Genomic DNA, 19,771 nt, shown 5'->3' on the forward strand with positions numbered 1-19,771 from the left:
TTGAGCAAGGACTGGAATTTCCTCTGGAGCAGTCAGCTGTTGGGCTGCTCAGTTAGTCATCTACGTGTAGTTTTGTCTGCTCCTGGGCACCCTTGAGATCAGCAGTTTGCCCTTGGGTTCCTTACCTAGATATGTGAGGTGAAGAGTAATCCATTCCCAAGTTTTTTTTGTAATTTTTTTTTTTTTTAATGTGTTCATAACACTGAAGGTGGGGGCTCTCACTGCCACTGCTTTTAGATTCTGGCTCCCCATCGCTCCCAAGAACAAACACTGGTTTATTTTAGCAACAAAGCAAGCCTTGGAACCCGGGCAGAAGGATTTGACTTCCCTCCTTTGCACATACACACACTATCTTTGTTGCAGGGTAACTTGATTCTGCACCGGGGTATGCACACTTGCCTGGTTTTGTCCAGCAGGCCCTGCTGGCAGGCACGTCCATCTTCTCTGCTCTTCCCCTGCTGCAGCCTGGCGTGTGGAACCCTGAATTGGGATGCCGGTTTTTAGTGAGAAAGGTTGGGCAGGCCCTTGTGGCTCAGCTAAGATTGTGCTTTGGTGGGTGTGGGGTAAGAGGAGAAGTAATTCAGCCATTCAGCCACGCTGCTGCTGATTTTAGATAAGCAATAAACAATGGAGATGTTCCTTACCCAGCTGAAATGCAGAGGATGCCGGTGAGTGTGGGAGCCGAGGAGAGTTGCCCGGCTGCCTCTCCTCCTCCCGCTGGTGAGGGGTGCACAAGAACTGTAGCATAAAGCAGAGGTGTCAGCCTGCATAAAGACCGACTTCAGCTCAAAAGGTGAAGCACTGTCCCAGATTCTTGAGAGAGGATTGAGTTTTGGGACACTTTACAATGGATCAAGACCAGTACCCTTCCGTGGGCTGCTGCTTCCACCTGCACCCTAAACTTTGGGCAGTGCTATTGCTGTGCTTGTGTTGCAGTTAAACTCTAGAGGAGTGGGGAAAATAAGTGTTAAATGCTTGGATAGCTGAAGGGTTTTTAAGGGCACCATCTAGGCATCGTGCCACGATAATTAAAAAAAATTAGTAAATTCATGCTATCTGGTTATGATCTTTCCCTTCTCAGTGCAGGTTACCCTATTACTTTCAGGGAATCTTCCCCTCCTTGTTTTTTTCAGGAACCTTTTCCTCTGTGCCCATTTGTGTTTCTGCTTTAAGCTCTTTTTATCCCAATGGGCTACGTAACCTTTAGCAGTGAGAACAAGGAGCCCCGAGTGACAGATCTGGTTTGGTGTGTGGTTTGCTGTACCTCGACTGTGCCGGTTTCTTGCTTCCCTGCTCACAGATTCCCCCCATTCCTCGTTTCCTGTGCTGTGTTTTTTCTGTGCCTCTTGTCCTTGGAACGTCAGGACTTCAGTAGATGCATGGAGATTTGTACTGAGTCATTCCTTAATTCAATGCATGAAGCTACATTAATGCAATGTTAAGTTTGAGGTTTTAAATATGCAAGTCCTGAAATCCAGAATTAAGGTTCCCACAGCAACCATAATGTTGCCCCCCGCCCCCTGCCGGGGGTGGGGGGGGATGGCATGTTACAGAATTACCTTCCTTGAAGAGATTGTGCGATAGTGAATGGTGTCACATTTGACAAATAATAAAATAAAAAGGGGAACATGCCGCCTCCTGTTGCTGTGGTATGGTGTGGATACTGGACCCAAAAATACAGGCTACACATCTGTAGTCCCTGATTATAATGCTTTGTATCTGAAATTAAGTGGTGGTGTAGCCTCAGTTTAGACTGACATTCCTGCTTGCTGAACTGTGTTCCCTTGGGTGAAACTTGTTGCAGGATACTCTTAAATGAGAGCCTTGTAGACTGCAGGGGATTGTGGGCTGTGGAGAGCTGGAGAGTGGGAAACTTAAAATATCTGTCATGATGACCTAATGCTTGGCATTGTGAGGGAAACGAAGCCTGCAGACTAGCTGTGCCGTTAAATATCGAGAGAGACTATTTATCTTAACACTTTTATTGTGTAGGATGCAGTTGTATAGAGTCTTTCTGAAGCAGAGATGGTAAGATAGATTCTTTCTGATGTTGCAAACTGTTCAAGTGCATACATCTGATTGTCAGTGTTGAAAGTCAAGGTGGGTACTTTTCCCTGCGTATAGGAGGTGCGTATAGGAGCTTGAGTTTTGCAGACATTTTGTTCATAGGGAACTGTCTAAATCTACCTCTGTCTCTTCTCTCACTTATCCCCCTTTGCCCGCAGCTGTCTGGGCTCCTGAGTTGCTCAAGAGGGTTCCTAGTCTCCAGTTCTCTGGATGGGCTAATTGGGGCTATGAGGGCGAGGGGGTCTTCACTTGGAAAGAGATGTATACTGTCAGCACAGGGGCAGGCATTCTGCTGGTGACAGCCAGGAGCAGAGTGGTTTGAGTGTGGGAAAAGTGTTCAACCCTTTTCTGGATAAGAAAGTCCTATTTTTTTCATTTATGAGCAGATGAATCTTTGTGTACTGTGAGTCATAAGATATAATCTAGAGTCATTTCATTCCAAGTATTTTGTAAAGAGCATGATGTGTTCTGAGAGTTGCATGTATGAATGTTGCCTTGTTGGAGGTCTGTTGTTACAAGAATGGTTGAAAGGAAGGGGCAGCAGCCCTAGCAAGCAATTTATCAACCACCCTTCTCCTGCACTCAAAGACAGCTGAAACTATCAAAGGCAGGAGGGACCAAGGTAGGGAGGTCCATGCTGTTGCTAGGCTTCTGGTAGGAAAGCACTGGATTCATCGCTCTGATCTCAGATTATAGTGGATATAGATAATTTCCTCATTTCTCACAGCCATGTACAGAGTACATGCTGAGTGTTTGTGAGAGGGCTGGCCGCCTATTGCAACTAGAAATGATTTCTTTCTCTAGAGCCCTGTGAAAGCGAAGATCTTACCTAGACCTACTAATTATCTACCATACAAGCAAGAATAGTGCTAGTAAGCTTGCCAAGCTCGTTTTGAAATATTTTTTGTTGGTTTTCTTCCTGACCTGCCTTTTACTTGCGTTTTTGTCACTTAAAAGCCTCTTTTTCGTTCACTGGAATAATTTTTCCCTCTAGGCTCCGAGCTCATCAGCTTTACCACCAAGGGATTGGAAACTCAACTCTGCTGCCAAACATTGGTCTTAGCAACGTGCTCTTCCTCACACCACGTTTTTCTATTATTTGTTTGTTTTTTTTCATGAGGGGTGGCTACTGCCAGTGAAAAGTATGGTCATTACGGCGTGGCTTTCAAAGCATGCATTTGATAGCAGCAGAGCAAGTGGCTATCCGGGGAAAAAAAGGCCTCCCTGCTCTGATCTGGTGCCAAGCCTGGGGCAGGTATTGCTGGGGAAGTCTGGCTGTGGCTGTAGGCCTTTGGCTGGAACCTGTTTGGTAGGAATGGCAGATAAACACGGTCAGGCCATCAACTGAAGCTCAAGAGGGGATGGAGAACGTGCAGTTGCTGTCTATGAAAGGCGCATGCACGGTGTGGTCAGCGCTAAGAGAGGTTAAGATGTGGTAGCCTCTGGGAGACTATGGCTGTGAAGGTGCAGGAAGGTTTTCCTGAATGCATGTTAGAGGTCAGATGCGGGTGAATTTCTCTGAGTATGGTAAAAGGCACTTCATGTTAATATAGACACTGATTTTGAGATTCTTGATCTGGAGTAGGAAAGCCCTGGAAAATCATAAAATGGAGCTCATGCAAAGATCCCTGAGCTAGTAGCCTGTGAACTGATTCCCCAGCTTGCAAGTCCTTGCGGTGCCATACTGTGGCATGCATATGTAGCAGCTTGAATCCAGAAGTAATATAGTTGTATTTGTCCAGCACTGCAACTGAGATAATGAGTTCTGCTGCTCGATAAGGTTTATTAGCTTTGGTGCAGCACCTCGTGAACATGGTTATACTGCTTCCACACCCAAGCTGCTCTGTGCACAGCTGGTTTGGGGATGTCTGCATTGCGTTCCCCTGGGGGTTAGTGTGACAAAGCAACTTACATCTATTTGCATCTAGGATTTTATACAGGCTTTGGAGATTTGGGAAACGGAGAAAGAAGAGTCTATGAAAGAGATTATATAATATGACCACCTGTGTTATTAGAGGACTAGAGTTGATAATCCAGGTGATCTTTTCCAGTTCTGTGTTCCTGCAAGCCTGTAATCCTGGAACATGCCAAGGTCACTCCTGAGACAAGAAAGCCCAGTGCACTTCAAATTAAGGTACTGGCTTCAGAGAAGGGAGATTCGGGATCAGGATGATCTATTCTCTAGGCTCCATTTGCTTATTATAAAACGAGGTAAAATCAGTGCCCAGCACATTGCCATCACGTTCAGGAATTTCCTTCCCTGATAAGTTTAAACAAAAGAATTAGAGGGATGTAGGCTGGCTGACTCGGTGTGAATTTCTCCAGCAGCTCTTCTGCCTGTCTGCTCTATTCCCACCTGTCCAAACAGCCATGAGCACAGGGGACTCTGTTTGCTGTAAGCCTGTCCAAGTCTTGGGAGACTGACAGGGACCGGGTCCTGTTTAAGTTAGTTTTTCACCAAACAGCCTGTTTATCTTGGAAGGAAGAGAATAAACCATAAGAGAATAAGAAAAGAATAAACCTCAGCCTTCCTGGTTTCCAGCTGAAATCTTGAGGAAGAGCACAGATAATAGTGATTTGAGACTGAACATCTGTGTTTCCTGCGCTTCCCATGGTGCTTATTTGCAAATCTTAATTCCAGCAGCGCCGGAACTTTTACCCTTGTCCTACCCCCCAAGGTTATGGTGATGGTATAGGAAAGGTCTTTGAGTGGATCTGAATTTGTCTCTTTTTTGCCACAGCTCTAAGCAATCACTAGGGTATCAACTGCGTATGTGTGCACGCTTAACCGAAAGTATGATTGGATGGCTTATGCGACTAGCTGGAAGAGATCCCTTCGCCCTTCAGTGAGGGCTACTGGGTACAGCAGGAGTTTGAGTCAGGTTGTGGGGTCAGACAAAATGTTTTCTTTAGGGAGTTGAGTTTGGAGGAGGATCTGCGATCTGTATCCGGCTGTATTACGGCTGCTCTGGATGGTGCTCTGTACCGAGGGCGAAGTGACGCATCCTGTGGCCGTGTGTCGGAGGGGCAGACTGTGCTGATGGACCAGTGCAGATAGTTTCATGCTGGAAGTGGAAAATGGGCTTGCAGAAAACTAAGAAATCAATCAAGATGTGCTTTGGGCCCTCTGGTGCTAAATTCTTTTGCTGAAAGTGTTAAAGATTCCTCAAAGCTGTGAAGAAGCTTAAACAAGTAATTAAGTTTCCCTTGTCTGTCCCTTAAATTTAGGTTTCATTGTTCTCAGAGTCCTACGTCTCATGACTAATATACTGCCTGCACAATGCTCTGGCTGATTTTTTACCAGATGGTTCTCGGGTCTGTAGCTGAATCCAGGGCAAAGGCAGTTAGTTTTTCTCCTGCCTCAAATAAAACATGCTGTCCCCCACACAATGCTCTAATTGAATCTTGGACATTAAGACAATGATGAAGTGAAAATATTTTGTCCAGATGACAATTTTTTTAGATATTCATAGGGATTGTAATTCATCGTGCTTTAAGGAGCTGGCATAGGATGATACTGGAACGCTCCTCTGTACTTTTTGAAATAATTTATAAATCATCTAATGTGGAACAAAGTTTAAATGCAGAAAAATGCTGAAATTCAAATATGTATACGTGGCTAGAAAATAGAAAATGTGCAGTGTGATCTGCCTGTTGCTATTTTTTAACTTTTCATTTCTGTTGTAATGGCCTCCTTTTTCATCCCACCCTCAATCACTGCGGTGATGTTTGCTTGCATCTATGACGTACCTTTTAGATGGAGAACCCTTCTGAGTAAAGACGAAGCATCTCTTGGGAAGGTGGCAAAGCCTTTTTGGCAGCATAAGTAGGGTACGTAGCTCCATCAGGACCATCTGACCACCTCAGCAATGCTGCAGAGCAGCTTTGCTCACAGGCCTGTTGGATCCAGCAGTAGTTTCAGCTATTTCCCCCCCACCCCAATTTATTACACTGAGATTTTTGGCTGCTGCTTGAGTGAGGAGGAGCAGTGAATGCCAATTACTTCTTTGGCCCAACCAGCTGAAAAGGAGAAGCACATTCAGCATAGGTGAGGCTATTGATTTTGGCATCTTTTAAGAAATGGGCAGTATTTGCATTTTAAAATTTTAGTGCTGGAGCAATTTTTCTCTGCAGCAAAGACTTTGCTGGAGTGTATGTAGTGTATGTGTAACTGCTGTCTTTAAACACCTTTAGGACTCAGAAGTGCTGAAATATGAGATGCTTTAATGCTTTTTCCTTGCATAGGGAGCATTGCTCTCCAATGCAGCTGTTTAGCTGTTGCAAACAGGTGTGCGATAAACACCCCTTCCCTTTTCAGCTGAGCAGGATTGTGATAGATACCCTCTCATTTAAACATGCATATTTTTTTTCTCCTACAAGAATAAAAACTTTAAAAATAGTATACATATCTGGAAAGAACCAAATGCCTTGTCCTGTTTCTTCCTTTCCTTCCCCCCCTGCTACCAACTCAAATTACTGGCAAGCTTTGGAAATTTGGGCAGGGGAATAGAGGTGCAGCTGGCCTGCATGTGTTGGACCAGCTGTAATGCAAATGATACATGCTGAAAGAGGCTCTTCTCACTTTTGTAATTCTTGGATATTGTTGTGCAACGGGGACATGCGACAATTTGTCTTAAATGTGTTTGCTGATACGTTCCGCGGAGTATACTGCATCCTTTGTTCCTCGCCGGCAAGAGACAATATCAAAATCCAATTGCCCATCGGCAGCATGTCTGAATGCAGCTGTGACTGTCCTCCTGGCTTTCCCATCCGTCAGTCCTGAGGTGATCCCATCACACGTGATACCAGTTCATTTAGAGCTGGCCGGAACATGGACTTGGGTAAATCCTCAGCTTGCTTGAGTGTTTGGACAATTACTATAAACCACATTTCCCCCCCCTTTGTTTCTGAAAGCAGCAGTACCTATTGCTCTTCTGTCGTGAGAGGGCTGAAGGGGGAAGTGCCTGCCTGACCTGCACGCCCGTTGTCTGTAGGTACCAATCAACTTTTCCACCGCTTATCCAAAGTGGTAAAAGCATGGATGCTGGGGGTTCAGTTGTGTAAAAACAAAAGCTGATGTTGATTTAATCCCATTACATTGCGTTGATCTCTCAACCACTGGACTCTTAGTAGGATTCCAGCTTTAATCCTGTAAGGATCAATCTGGCCCGTTGCTTTTCTGTCCTGATCCTAAATCCCCCTTTAATCTTGTTAATTACACCAGGCCTTTTTTGGTTTCGTTTTTTTCCCTTGTGGATGAGCAAAACCGCATTAAATCTTCACGTTGCCATCTCTGGTTTTTTTGCCCTTTGTTCGTCCTGTTGAGGAGCAAGGTGCTCCTGAAAGCTGGTTTTACCATTACAGCCGTGCCACATCAGCCTTTGGTGGTCTGGTGTCTGCTGCTTCAGACTTCATGGAGTCAGCTTGTCACACTGTGGTGCCGAATCCCTCCTGGTTCTGTTCAGAATTTTTTTTTTTTTTTAATCTGTTGTTTGATATTGTGCTGCCTGAAGAGGGTGGGGAATTATGAGAAATGAGAGCCACTTCAAAATAAGAAAGAAATTTGGAAGAAAAAGGTTTTTTCAGAGCAGAATCCCATTGACTGGCATTGAGGGCTTTGGGGAAGAAGACAATGTCAGGGAGTATGGAGCAGTCCTAGAGTGATGAGGCAAAGACCCTGGGGTCCCAGGAGAAGGCTTGGACAGTCCCATGGTCCACAGATATATTCTGAAATTCAGCTGCTTAAATCAGCCTTTTTATGTTTGTGTGTTTGGTGGCTTAAGGAGAGGAATAATGCACATTCAGACTTGAGGCTCTTTATCTTCACATTGCACTGTCTGCAGGCCTCCAAACCCAGTGCTGCCTTTTCTGTGTAACGCACAAGGCCAATTTCTCACTGTGACAATCTGCTCCTGGCACTTGCAATAATAGAAACTAGCTGTGCTTAATGTATTCATCTCTGGTATTTCCTATACTGTAAAGAAGAAAACCAACCCAAAATTGCACCTACATTTGCTGTAACTCGATCAAGAGCTGACAGATCATTTCTGGAACATGTCTGTGCTGGGATCCTGACCGCTCTGCCAAATTTTATGCCTTTATCTTGCAGTGCTGCTCCTTCCCTCTTCCCTGCCCATGCTACTCTGCCTCACCCAGCAGAGGCTGCTTTTTTTCCAGCCTTTCCGCCAGATCCTGACTTCCTACCACGCTGTCAGAGCATTGCGGATCTGATTTCCCTCCTTGCCAGAACGCAGGCCGTAGGGACGGGTCTGCCATAGAAGTAGCCAAGCTGATTCCCTTTTAAACTGAATAGAAGGGAAACCGATTTTGGATCATGGAGGATGAGCTCTCTGGATGTGTTTATTCTAATTAAAGCAGCTCTGGTGCTTAGCTTTTGGAAAACATTTAGAGCTGTGACAAGAGGCAGTGATTGCTATTAAGCAAACGTGGGCATTTTCCCAGCAGTTTTAGGGTTAAGGAAATTGCAGAGGGGTGACATGGTGACTGTGTTCCCTATTTTTGTGTGTTGCCAGTAGCGAGAAGGGGGAAACTTTGATTCCTAATCCGCTTTGGAGGAGGCTCCGTATCAGGGCTGCACAGAAACATCCAGTCAAGCAGCTCCTTTATCATAAAGGGGATTTTAATTAAAACTGTTCTCGCATCATGAGCGGAATGAGCGTCAGTGCCAGCCAGCCCTGTACTGGGCATTTATCTCCTTCAAACCACATTACCAGTAATTGCTGCATTAAATCAAAGTCGAGGGAGATTACAGGTCTGAATTGGGCAGGCGGACGGTGCCAGTGCGGGGAGCTCCGTGCTGCTGAGCCACTGATATGGGAACCCCCTCCGCCCCCCAACCATGGGTGAAGAGTCAGAGGGCTACTGGATCCCAAGAAGCCCTTCTCATTATGGGGTGGGAATTTTTGTCATAACCTAGGAGGAAAGTGGCAGGCTGTAGGCTTGGAGCATTTTAATCTGCTGGTGTTTTTCTATTAACTTCCTTTTAAAACAAACCAACCCAATAAAAAAAAAAAAACAAGCCCTGTGGCATTGCCATCTCACCCCTGTCTCATGTTTGGATCCACCACAGGCATTTGCTTTTGCTCATCCTCTACTGCTTATTCCAGCCCAGAAACTCCAGCATAAATCACCTCTTCTCTGGTTATATCCCTTTCTCTCTACCCTCCTTGTCACATCACCACTATGGAGCTGCTAATTTGGTTCCTCTTTGCCCTGACATGGGAGAGCTTCTCCCCTTCTTCACCTCTCTCCCCACTGAGGAATTGTATCTTCCTTGACCTGTGGTTCCTTTGCCAACTATGGCTCATTAGTTCGTTTAATTAATTTTTCTAGGTTTTTAAGCATTCTGTTGTCTCGAGCTCTAGAGCAGCTGTTTCCCTTCTTCTTGTCCCTATGCTTTGACCTTGGTGGCTCCAAAAATCGTCTGATCATCCTAGCATTGCTCTTGCTTCCACTCTCCAGACCTCTGGCGGGGTGAGGCTGAGGAATGGCCGTGCCCACGTGAGGTTTTAGGCATGTGGACTGGCCGAGGTAATTAGATCTCTGTGGGCAGTCAGTGAACTATCAAAATGTGACAGCTGGATTTCTAGGGGCTGTTATTAGATCTGTCCCATAATTGTAAAGAAGGTAAGTCAGGAACAGAATGTGCTGAAAGAGTGGCGGTTTTTTTATGTGGCTGTCATTTTCTTTGTTTTCATCTTGATGCATTTTCCTGTTCAATTGCAGACAATTTGGGGCAGTTGGTTTTTTCTTCATTTTGCCCAGAGATGCCTTTGGCAATCTGCGATTCTGAACTTCGCTTCCGGAGGGGTTTGTGCATCTACCCCGTTCCTCTGCTGCAGAAAAGGGTCTCATTCCCAGCACCGTACTGAGGACCTGGTAATGTATGTGAAAGAGGATGCTGCATCTCAACCTGCCTGCCAAAGCAGTTGAGTTGCAGACTGTTGAGCCGTATGAGATTTTCAAGATTCATACAAGTTTCTCAGAAGCTGTCTAATTCAGAGCAGTTGCAGGAGTTGTGCCTGCTGTGCCCCTTCAGAGCTTGAAGTTGCAGCTTTTGCTTCATTACAGTGTGAGCTTGAGATGCAGCTTAAGTGTTGCCCTACTTTAACTCTGGCCTACGCACGAATCTCTAGCCTGAGATAAGTGGTTCTTTTAAATTAATGCTAAGAGAGCCATAAAGCCATAGAGGCTGAAGTTCGACTGCTGCTGATAACCAAGCTGATAAAGCAGAGGGGTTGCAGTTAATTTTTGCATTGGTAGTCCTGTTACCATGAAGTGAGAGTAGCCCTGCTCTCAGTAACTGGAGTAACTGGAGAGGTGTGCAGAGAACATGAGCCAAGTCTTTGATAGAGATTTCTTGATAGCGACAGAAAACAGAGATAAAGGTTTTCATGGGAGCCAGGAAACCATCTTTATGGCTTCCTGGTTTTGGGACAGAGGATGCACATAGTGGCAAATTGGGGTGAATGAACATGTGTGAAGTTTTTTTAGAGGTCACAGAAAGCTGCTGAAAAGAGCAGAGATCTTGATTGTGCAGATGGTGCAACGGGAGTAAAGCCCTCAGTGGTTGTTGTCCAGGGATTTCAGCTGCTGTGGCTTGTTTTAGAACTTGCTGGGAGTTGAAGTCAGCCAGCAGGAAAGGCTTTTGGACTGCACCATGTCAGGCTTTATTCTGTCCGTGTGGCTGTTGGAGAGAAGTGTGGGTGGGTAGCAGTTAGCTTACATGCCCGTAGTAGACCTCTGTGCCCATGTCTTGAGACTGTGAGAAGAAAAAGATTTCCAGAATTCTGATCGCTCCTGCTTTCTCAGAAATAGGTAGGTTTCAAAAAAAACCCCAGAAATAACCACCAAACAAAATCTAGGTGTTTGTTACCTTTTACTATTTTTGTCTTAGTCTGAGGCAGAAAGTGATGTGAAGACTACTTCTTGCCTAAGAGCTGGCATAGCCTCAACATACCTCTTCTGTTCTCCACCACAGCCTTCTACTTCTCCACTAAAACCACCAGAGGAGGGACACAGCAATAACTAGCACATCTGCCCCAACAAGAGTAGTCCCTGGGGTCACTCCCTACATTAAAGCATGACTTGCTGCTGTCACCATTCATTTAGCGTGTCTGACTTTCCTCTTTCAGGGTAAACTGCATCGTTCTTGCCAAACCTCAGCTTTGCATGCTATTTCTGGATCCTTTCTGTGCACTCAGCAAATGCACCGAACTTTTAACAACAGCACTTCTGGTATTTTGCTCTTGAATCTCTTTTGAGCTGCCTGAGTTTGGGATTAATTTTTTTTTAATGAGAATGTGGAAAAAGCAGGATTCATCATCTGAAGCTTAGCAGTCAAGCAAGATTTTGAACTGAGGCCTGTAGAAATTAATGGACAGATGCAATTCTTCTATCATGAAATTGTCTTTGCAGATTTATGCTGAAGATGTCGTATTCTGTATACTGCCACACTGGAACCGTTTCCAAATGATTCCTGAGATTTATTTGGTGACCTGCTGTTGTGGCAGCTAAAGGTCCTGCCTGCATGTTCTCTGATTCCTCAGTTCCTTCCAGTAATGCAGTCTCAGACCCAACTATCTCACATAGACTGGGCCACCTGTTTATTTCTCTTTTACTTCCAGTCTGTTAGGAGTTTAGTTTAATATTTTTGACATATTTTGTCTCTTGCTTGCATGGTTACAGTGTGTGGGCAGCTGCTCTGCTATTCTGGTTGAACCAAGTTGGGCAGGGAATGCCTTTGCTCCTGTGTCAGAAGAACAAAATGCTGCCCGAAAAAACCTTTCCCCCAAATTCTGCTTTTGTTTGTGTAGCTGGGAAGCCATACCACTCTAAGGTAGGAATAAATTTATATTGATACTAGCGTAATTTATTGTGTGGACACTCTTTAACTTGGAACACGTACCTTTTTCTATTTTAGTTTGTCACGTGGAAGCAATTTGATAAGCTGGGAGGCGAGGTGGAGAGGAAAATCCATACCAAACCCGTCTCCGTTAGGGAGCAAGCGCTCAGCTAGATGAGTAAGATGGCCATGTACTGAAATGCAGTACGATAGTTGATCATGTGCTCCCTTCACCCCAGGCAAAGGCGAGGTAAAACGTGTTAGCTCAAACACTCCGTGAAAGTGGTTTGTCCTGTGAGCGTTTGCGAGGGACTGGGAACGTGCGTGGCATCACCGACAGCCCCATGGCTGCCACGCGGCGACTCGCTGGTGAGGCTGAGATAATGGCGTAACTATACTTACACTATGGGGGAAATGGCCTGTTGCGGTTCAGCCCTAGTTTGTGATTCATTCAATTAAAAATACTTGGTGAGAGTCACCATACTACCATCTGGTGACTTTTAATAATATTTATTCTTGGGAAGATAGTCCTTTTAATTAAGGAATTAACCTTAATTTTTGTAGGCTTAGCGTAGATCTGGAGAAATGTTCAGGCTTAAGCTGCTGTATTTTGTAGAAAAGTCAAGTCTTTCTCTTCCATCTCCCTGTTAACTGTCTAGGTATAAAAGTTGTCCCCTTAAGGATCAGCTAATTGAACTGCTGCTGCTTGTTAAGTGAAAAACCAAGTGGGAGTATGAGAGACAAAATGGGCAAAGCTTCTCTCTGAGTTTCTGGAGCTAGCCAATAGATCTAGCAGCCTCTACAGTAAAGGAAAACTGCCTCTGCTCTGTTCTTTTTGTCTGTGTCCCCTTTCTCCACTGCCCCCAAAGGAATAGAGAAAGGCAGCGTGGCTGTCGTGTAATGTCTAAACTACCAAGAGAAAACATCTCTTCTTTGATGTTGAAATTCTGCATCTGGACACCTTTTTGTTTTTCATGTAACAGGCAAGAAGCATTTTGATGGACATGCAGCATTACCAAGATCAGTGCATATACAAGTGGTCCCAAAAGGAAGCTGTGCTACAGTCACCTCCTTTGCCAAATGGCTTAGCCCAAAAGTACACTTATTTTCTTCCTGAAGCAGTGCCAAGCATTTAAAGTTCTCCTTGAAAGGAGGCCCAGGCCCAACACACGGGTATTTTTTTTTCCTGGAAAATCTGTGTGTACTTTCTTTTCCCCCTTTATACTGTGCGTCTGGTAATAACTAAGGCAGGCGATGCAGCCTGTCTGGTTTTAGAAGCACTTTTTGGACTTGTCGTGTGTTATACTCAGGTGTGCTGGAGTTTTCTCAAGATAGCATAATTAAAACCTGTTTGGTAATGCATGTAAAGTGATGGTTTGGGGTAGAAATTAAAGTTGAAGTTGTGTCTTCTATGTGCTGCTAGTATATCCAGACTGCTGCCAGCTTTATTTTGCAACTTAATCACTAATATATTTTTGTGAGTTATTGTTCTGTTAAAGCTGCCTTCCTGGGAGCCAGGTCATTAGCTAGCATCGCGCATAAAACCTCAGTTCTGGGAGCACAGTCTTTTGACAGAGGATTTTTCAAACTCCAGATGAGTGTTTATTGTTGCCTTACATTTTTCTTTTGTCATAATTTCAGAAACAGACTTTGGGCAATCTGAGTCTTGCCTGAAGTGACTCCGGGTTCTTGTCCGGCAGCTGAAGTTGTGTGGGCAGGATCTGTACTTCTAACTTCAGGAAGACTCTCCCTACACAGATCTAACTTCAGGATCAAGAGTCTTTACTCTCTTGACAGCCATGACTGTGTAGACCGGGTATTCAGAGAGCTTCTTTTCTGGTTGAGGAAGAACCAGGCTTGTGATTTCATGAGTCCTGTTTTGGTCTGTAAGTTTCTGGATTTTGATAATGCTACTGTTCTAGCTGGATGGCTGTGAGAAAGCTCAACAAAACAAAAAAACCCAAACAACCCAGTTGTCCAGCAAACAAAGGTCTTGCAATATGCTGCTTTAGCAGACCGACATGGTATCGTTGCCCTGCCTCCATTTTCCATGGCTTTCCCTAAAGCAGAGTTGTTTGAGGCTTTGAAAATAAATGGCACTTAAGAAATAATTAATTCTGACCTATCCTTTTATGCTGTGTATTTGTGTTTTAAAACTGTGCTAGTTTTCCAGTCTAGACAAACCATTAATATTTAATAGCTATGCGTAGATCATGCAGTGAAGAGCTGAGGGCAGTAACAGGATGCAGGTATCTTATGTCCGTAGTTCAGAGTGTACACGGTGCCTAGCTGTAAAGCCACTTTTGATCAGTTTCAGGACTATGGAGCTTGGTTGGGGAGTGTTTAGAGTGGTAGAGGCAGATGGAAACAAACTCCATCACTCGTAAGTAAATTGCCTTGCGAATGGAGAATGTGTCGTAGAAGAAGATTGAAAAGGGAGATCTCCGGTGCTTTGAGGGGAAAGGACATGACCAGGAGCTATCTCAGCTTCTGTTTTATTAAATACTGTATTTGGTATTTTTCTCTCTTAAATTTTCCTGAAATCATGAATTTTATCCGTGAAAACTGGAATGTGTAATGGCTGGTCTTCCACTGTCTGCATGAGGTATTTACTTGACAGAAGTAGCGAGTGTGATGGGGCTATCTTCTCTGCTACATGTGACCTGGTATTTGCTGCTTTCTCTAGTTTTGGGCTTCTTAGGCCTTTTGCCAGAGGGATTTTAGTTTGTCCTGATGTGTTTTAGGAACATTAATCCTAATGAACACGAGGAATCAGTAGCGCTAACTAATCAGACTGGGCTCAGGCAAGCAGTGGTTCCTATGGCTCTACCAACGCACTCAAATTCTTCCCTGTGATGTCCTTACTACGCTAGTCCACACACTCTCGTTTGCTTCTGCTGCTACTCCACATCCCACAGAACTGCTGGTTCCATTTCTGCTTAATGCATCTCATTCCTGATCTTCAGCATTTGCATGCTTAACATGTTTCGCTTGCAAAGAACACGCTGGCTTGGTGCTGAGTTAGTAGTCTCTTGCATAGCTGATCCACCACCAGATCTTGCTCTTAAGATCAGGACACCAATGTAAAAATACCAGGTATCTGGAATGTGAGGAAAAACAATTCATGCAGTCACCTATTTGTCATCATCTTTTCTTCTGCTTGCCACTTCAGAATATTGAGCTTTCCTGTGCATGCTCTGCCTACATTTATGTCCTCCCCACTTGAAACGCTAATGATTTCAGGGTCAAAATAACAACTAGACCATATGTAATTTTTCTAGTCATTGGTTATGTTAAACTGGGAAGAGAAAAAATCATGCAGCTCTTCAAAAATGTTACACTAGTTCAAACCAAACGAGCAATACAGCCGAGAAAATGTAGCCCTATAGAGGAATGATGACTTTCCAGTATAAATTCTCACCTGGAGTGAGCGAAAGCCACCTTCGTGTTCAGGACACGGGACTTGCTTTGGTGCAAAATGAGAATCTCTTGCCACTCTAAAGATGTAATCTTGGTACCGTGTGCTGCTTGTCTAACACCGGTACGAGCTGGCTGAGCTGCTTGATCTATTTAGCTGCTATGGAAATCAGTACGTACCCAGCCAGAAAATGCATCCTTGCTTGCTGGCATGTTTCCTACATTTACATCAGTCTTTAAAAAGCAGAAACATATTGTAAGCTGCTCATCAGATCCCTGATGACCCAGTTTAGCAGATGTAGTGATTGGCTAATTGTTAAAGATGCCATTTTTGGTGGGTGAGAGGAAGAGCATCAGCCAGGCATCTAGCGATGAAGAGTTAGAATCAGCGGAGGTAAGAGCTCTTTAGTGGGAGTAACTAGATAAGACTTGGATTAATTTGTCTGGAGAACAGAGAATTATACTAAAGAATTTATAAATTCAGTTTATACAATGAAACTGTTGGTGTAATTTCCTTAGTAAAGATCAATGTGGTGTAATGACTATGCAGCACGGAAATATCTCAGACTCCATGCTGCATTGTTGTGTCCCCACACTATCACAGTTTTTTAGCAATTTAAAAAAAATAAATATGGAAAATGTCTGGAACCACCATGGATGCACTTCCAGCATAGAGAGACTATGGCTAGCTTATATTCTTATAGCTATACTTGTAATTGTGACCTAGCATGCTTGCTATAAGCAGTCTGAAGAAAGCAAGCAAAGAAAAGCCCCAGGGCTGTGGTCTTGCATTTTTCAAAAATGCACCTCAGCCTGCAGACATCAAAGGGAGCAGTGCATGTGAAGCAAATTACTGGGTTTTGAGAACGTTGGGAAAAACTTGTGTAATCTCCATGCCTTGGTTAGTACACAGAAAGAGGAAAATTAGGTAAATGCTGCTGCAGTAGCATGTAAAACAGTATCTCCAGGTAAAGTGATGGGTAGGCAGGAGGTGGAAAACAATAAAATTAAATGTTAGTAAAAGAACAGTAAAATTCAGCAATATCTAGATGGGTGATATTCTTAGTTGAGGGAGCTATGAGCTGTGTGGTCAGTAAATGCACAAACATATCAGGTTGTTTTTTCAGGCTCCTGACATTAGAAATAACAAGTAGAGGAACCAGAGCTACTGGTGCAGAACATGAAACTGGATATTTTAGAGGTAATATCAATCTGCAGGAATAGTAATCATGGCTTTAACATGCATTCAAGATTATGTGTGGTTCAGATAGGGCAGATGTAAAAGGTGATAGGCTGTATTGTATGCAGTAGACTGTAAAGAAGAAAGAGTAGTAATACTGATAACGCAGGATCTGTTTCGGGTCAAAATTGCTGTGGGGAAGAATGGTAAAAGAGGTCCCAGAGGGAGTACTGTGAGTCTGCTGTAATCCCTCATAGGAATGGATTTGGATACAAACTTGTGGCTCTGAAATGATGTTATTCCCAGTGCCATTAGAAAGAGAAATATTAGTATGAGAAATGTTGATTTCTCAGGTATAGCTTGGAGAACAAATGCTGCTAATAATAATAGGGTCAAAAGATTTTGTCACTGTAGCATCGTCACCTGTTGTTGAGACAGCGAGTGAATTACTGATACTATGACTACTGCAGGAAAACAAGCTGTTTAGAAGCCTCCATGTCCTCACCTTTGGATGGGGTGATCATGATACAAGTTTTGATACATGAAGCAAAATATTTAATGAAGTTGGTGAACTGGATTGAAAACTCAGACTTGAATGTAGAGGTGTGTGGTTTAGGTTCGGGGCTTTTTTAATTATTATTTGTTAGCAGTACTTTGGATACAAATTCTTGATAGAAGTAAAGGGGAAAAAGCTTGTAAGAAGAAACTTCAGCCTAACTGGAGGCATAATCACCTTATTAAAGACTATTAGGTCCAAAAAGAGAATTTACAAGGGATGGAAAAAGGACTTACCAGCAGACACTGCTGTGCCTTTAAAGTCAGGAACTGTAGGGATGAAGTGAGAATGGCCAACCTTGCAAATGTTACTAAGAAAATGGGTGACAATTTCTCAAAATACAATTAGAGAGAAGAAGAAAAGATACGAGGCCACTTAGTGTTGAGGTTAGTATAGTTAATGAGGATAATCTTATTGTGATAACAAAAATGAACAAATCTTTTGTTGTGGTTGGAGGTAGAGTTGATCATAGAAGCACAGGCAGGCTGGGTAATGGGCATGAACCTGCTGAAGAACCACCATGTTGGAGGTTTCAAAGACCGTAGTGCATGCAGGCTGGGCTGGGGAGTGGGGTTGCCTCAGGAACAGTGATACCTGTTCCTGAAAGTGAAACAAACCAGTTAATGGAGTTGCAGATCTGATAAAAGTTTTAATCTATCAAATCAGGACTCCTATCAGATATTTGGAGAACAGGAAGCGTAATAGCTCTATTGACAGCAGGGGATGATCTGAGTAAATACAGACCTGCTGGTCCAACCTCACCTGTATGCAAAATCTGAGACAAAAATAATAATTAAAGGCTTGGTCACAAATGAAGAATGAGATAACAGGCAACACAAATCCATCAGAATAGGATTGTGGCATATCAGTTTATCTGTCTTTAAGATAGCCAATTTTCTTAACTTGATAGGCATTTTTCTTAATGGGGTGATACGTCTTACTGTGTAGATGGGTCCTATAGCACCTGATCTGGTGCTACAGAGGAAAGTATTAATGAGGCTAGCGAAGGTGCAGTTTAGTGCTGGAACTGTGAAATGGATTAGGAGCTAACCATGTTGTTCTGGGTAATGTCTTAAAAAAAAAAAAAACAACAAAAAACAACCCACACACACAAAAAACGAGTAAAAGCTAGATCAGGTACAAGAAAGGGCTTCTAGAGACTGGGGAATAGCAAGCCTGTCATGTGAGAAAGGGCTGGAACAGCTGCTCGTTTAGATGGGTAGAGAGGGGATACATCAGGGAGGTTAATTGTAAGGGAAAGAGAAAATACGGTTAAGCCAGAGGACAGTACTGGCACATGAACAAAGAACAAACAGCAATTGCTCAGGAATAACGTTAAGCTGGAGACACAGTTCCCAGATGCTGGGGAGTGCTGTTCTAGAGCAGGCTTTTGGCCAGGGTAGCATAGCTGCAAAACTCAGTTCTACAATGTAGCTTGATATATTTTATGAGAAGATTAGATGACGTTGTATGATAGCAATTGATCTCATTTTGTGTGTTGGGAGGTCTTTTCCAGTGTTCATATTTCTGTAATTTTAAAATTATTCATATGTGTAAGCATTTGCAGGAACAAGGCTATGATGTTATAACAGTTACCTAACTTGTGTTACTGGAAAGGCATGTGCATAGCAGGTTATATGGTAATGCAGTTGGGTCTTTATCTTGAAATAAAATTATGGAGTGCGGCGCCATCTTACATTTGACTAATATTGGTTGCAAGTCAATGTGTGCAGTAGTAAACCAGCCATTATGGCCAGCCCTGCAGAAAATTGACTAGTTTATTCCCAGTCAGTAAAGTCTGTTTAGTCCTGCTGTATGCATCTTGGCACATACAAGTTTAAAAACTGGGTTTTGTCATTTAATTTTCTGTGGGACACAGGAGGCATGATGCTTTCTTACCAAAGTGTCACCCAAGTATCTTAATGCTGGTTAAAGCATAGTACTTAAATCTGCGTCAAAACTTTAAAGCATGGCAATTCTATCTGGATCTCTAGTTAAAACAACAGGGGAGCTTAGGTGATGCTCCCTGTTCCCCCTCCTTGTTTTGCCCATTTAATGGTTATTTATAGATAGTAAGATATCTGCACTAGGATTTGGAAACATTATATTCCCCTGAGGCCTGGTTGGAAATGACAAGAATTGGATTGTGAAATAAATGTAAGGTTTTTAACTTAGTTAGGGTTTTTGTTTTAAAACCTGGGGCAGTAATATGGAGTAGCAAAAACAGGCTGTGGAAGAGACTTTGGGTTTTTATAAATTAATGCCTTTTCATAAAAAGATGTTATTGGAGATACTAAATTGCCTGAGTGCATAGTAACGAGTTATGCAAAAGAATGAAGGGCAGGCACCTATTGAACGTGTAGTTACAGAAAGAAGAAGAGGGGGAAAAAAAATAAACATTGGCCGTTCAGAGGAAACCAGATACAATCAGTGCCCCAAAGCAGGGCTTGCAGAAGGAGTGCTGAGAGGCACCCAAACAGCCCTCTGAAGGTGAGGAGGAGGAGGAGGCAGCATGATGTGAGTTCCAGAATGCTGGTCTAGGGCAAAACAAACTGGTCAAAGGCAGAATGAGATGGAAGTTTATTGTGGGAGCCTCATCCTTTTTCCCCAGTGAAGAGCTCTAGAAGCATAGCTGCTTTCCCATTTATGGGCAATTAATTTCTCTCTCTGTGCAAATCTTCATACA

General features: G+C 43.5%; 1 protein-coding gene across 15 annotated transcripts in view; it reads left to right on the forward strand.

Moving 5' to 3' along the window:
- RBFOX2 (RNA binding fox-1 homolog 2) overlaps positions 1 to 19,771 on the forward strand; it is a 174,335-nt gene that overhangs the window by 59,123 nt on the left and 95,441 nt on the right. Inside the window, exon 1 of one of the 15 annotated variants that reach the window (XM_075753542.1) lies at positions 11,810 to 11,926. The exons of the other annotated variants lie outside the window; for them this stretch is intronic. Coding sequence (XP_075609657.1) covers positions 11,825 to 11,926 — 102 coding nt within the window. The 5' untranslated portion in view covers positions 11,810 to 11,824. Of the gene's footprint in view, positions 1 to 11,809; positions 11,927 to 19,771 lie in introns of those variants that run through there. 15 annotated transcript variants of the gene reach the window in all.

This window comes from Balearica regulorum, chromosome 1, assembly GCF_011004875.1.
Source record: "Balearica regulorum gibbericeps isolate bBalReg1 chromosome 1, bBalReg1.pri, whole genome shotgun sequence".
Taxonomy (NCBI): Eukaryota; Metazoa; Chordata; class Aves; order Gruiformes; family Gruidae; genus Balearica; species Balearica regulorum.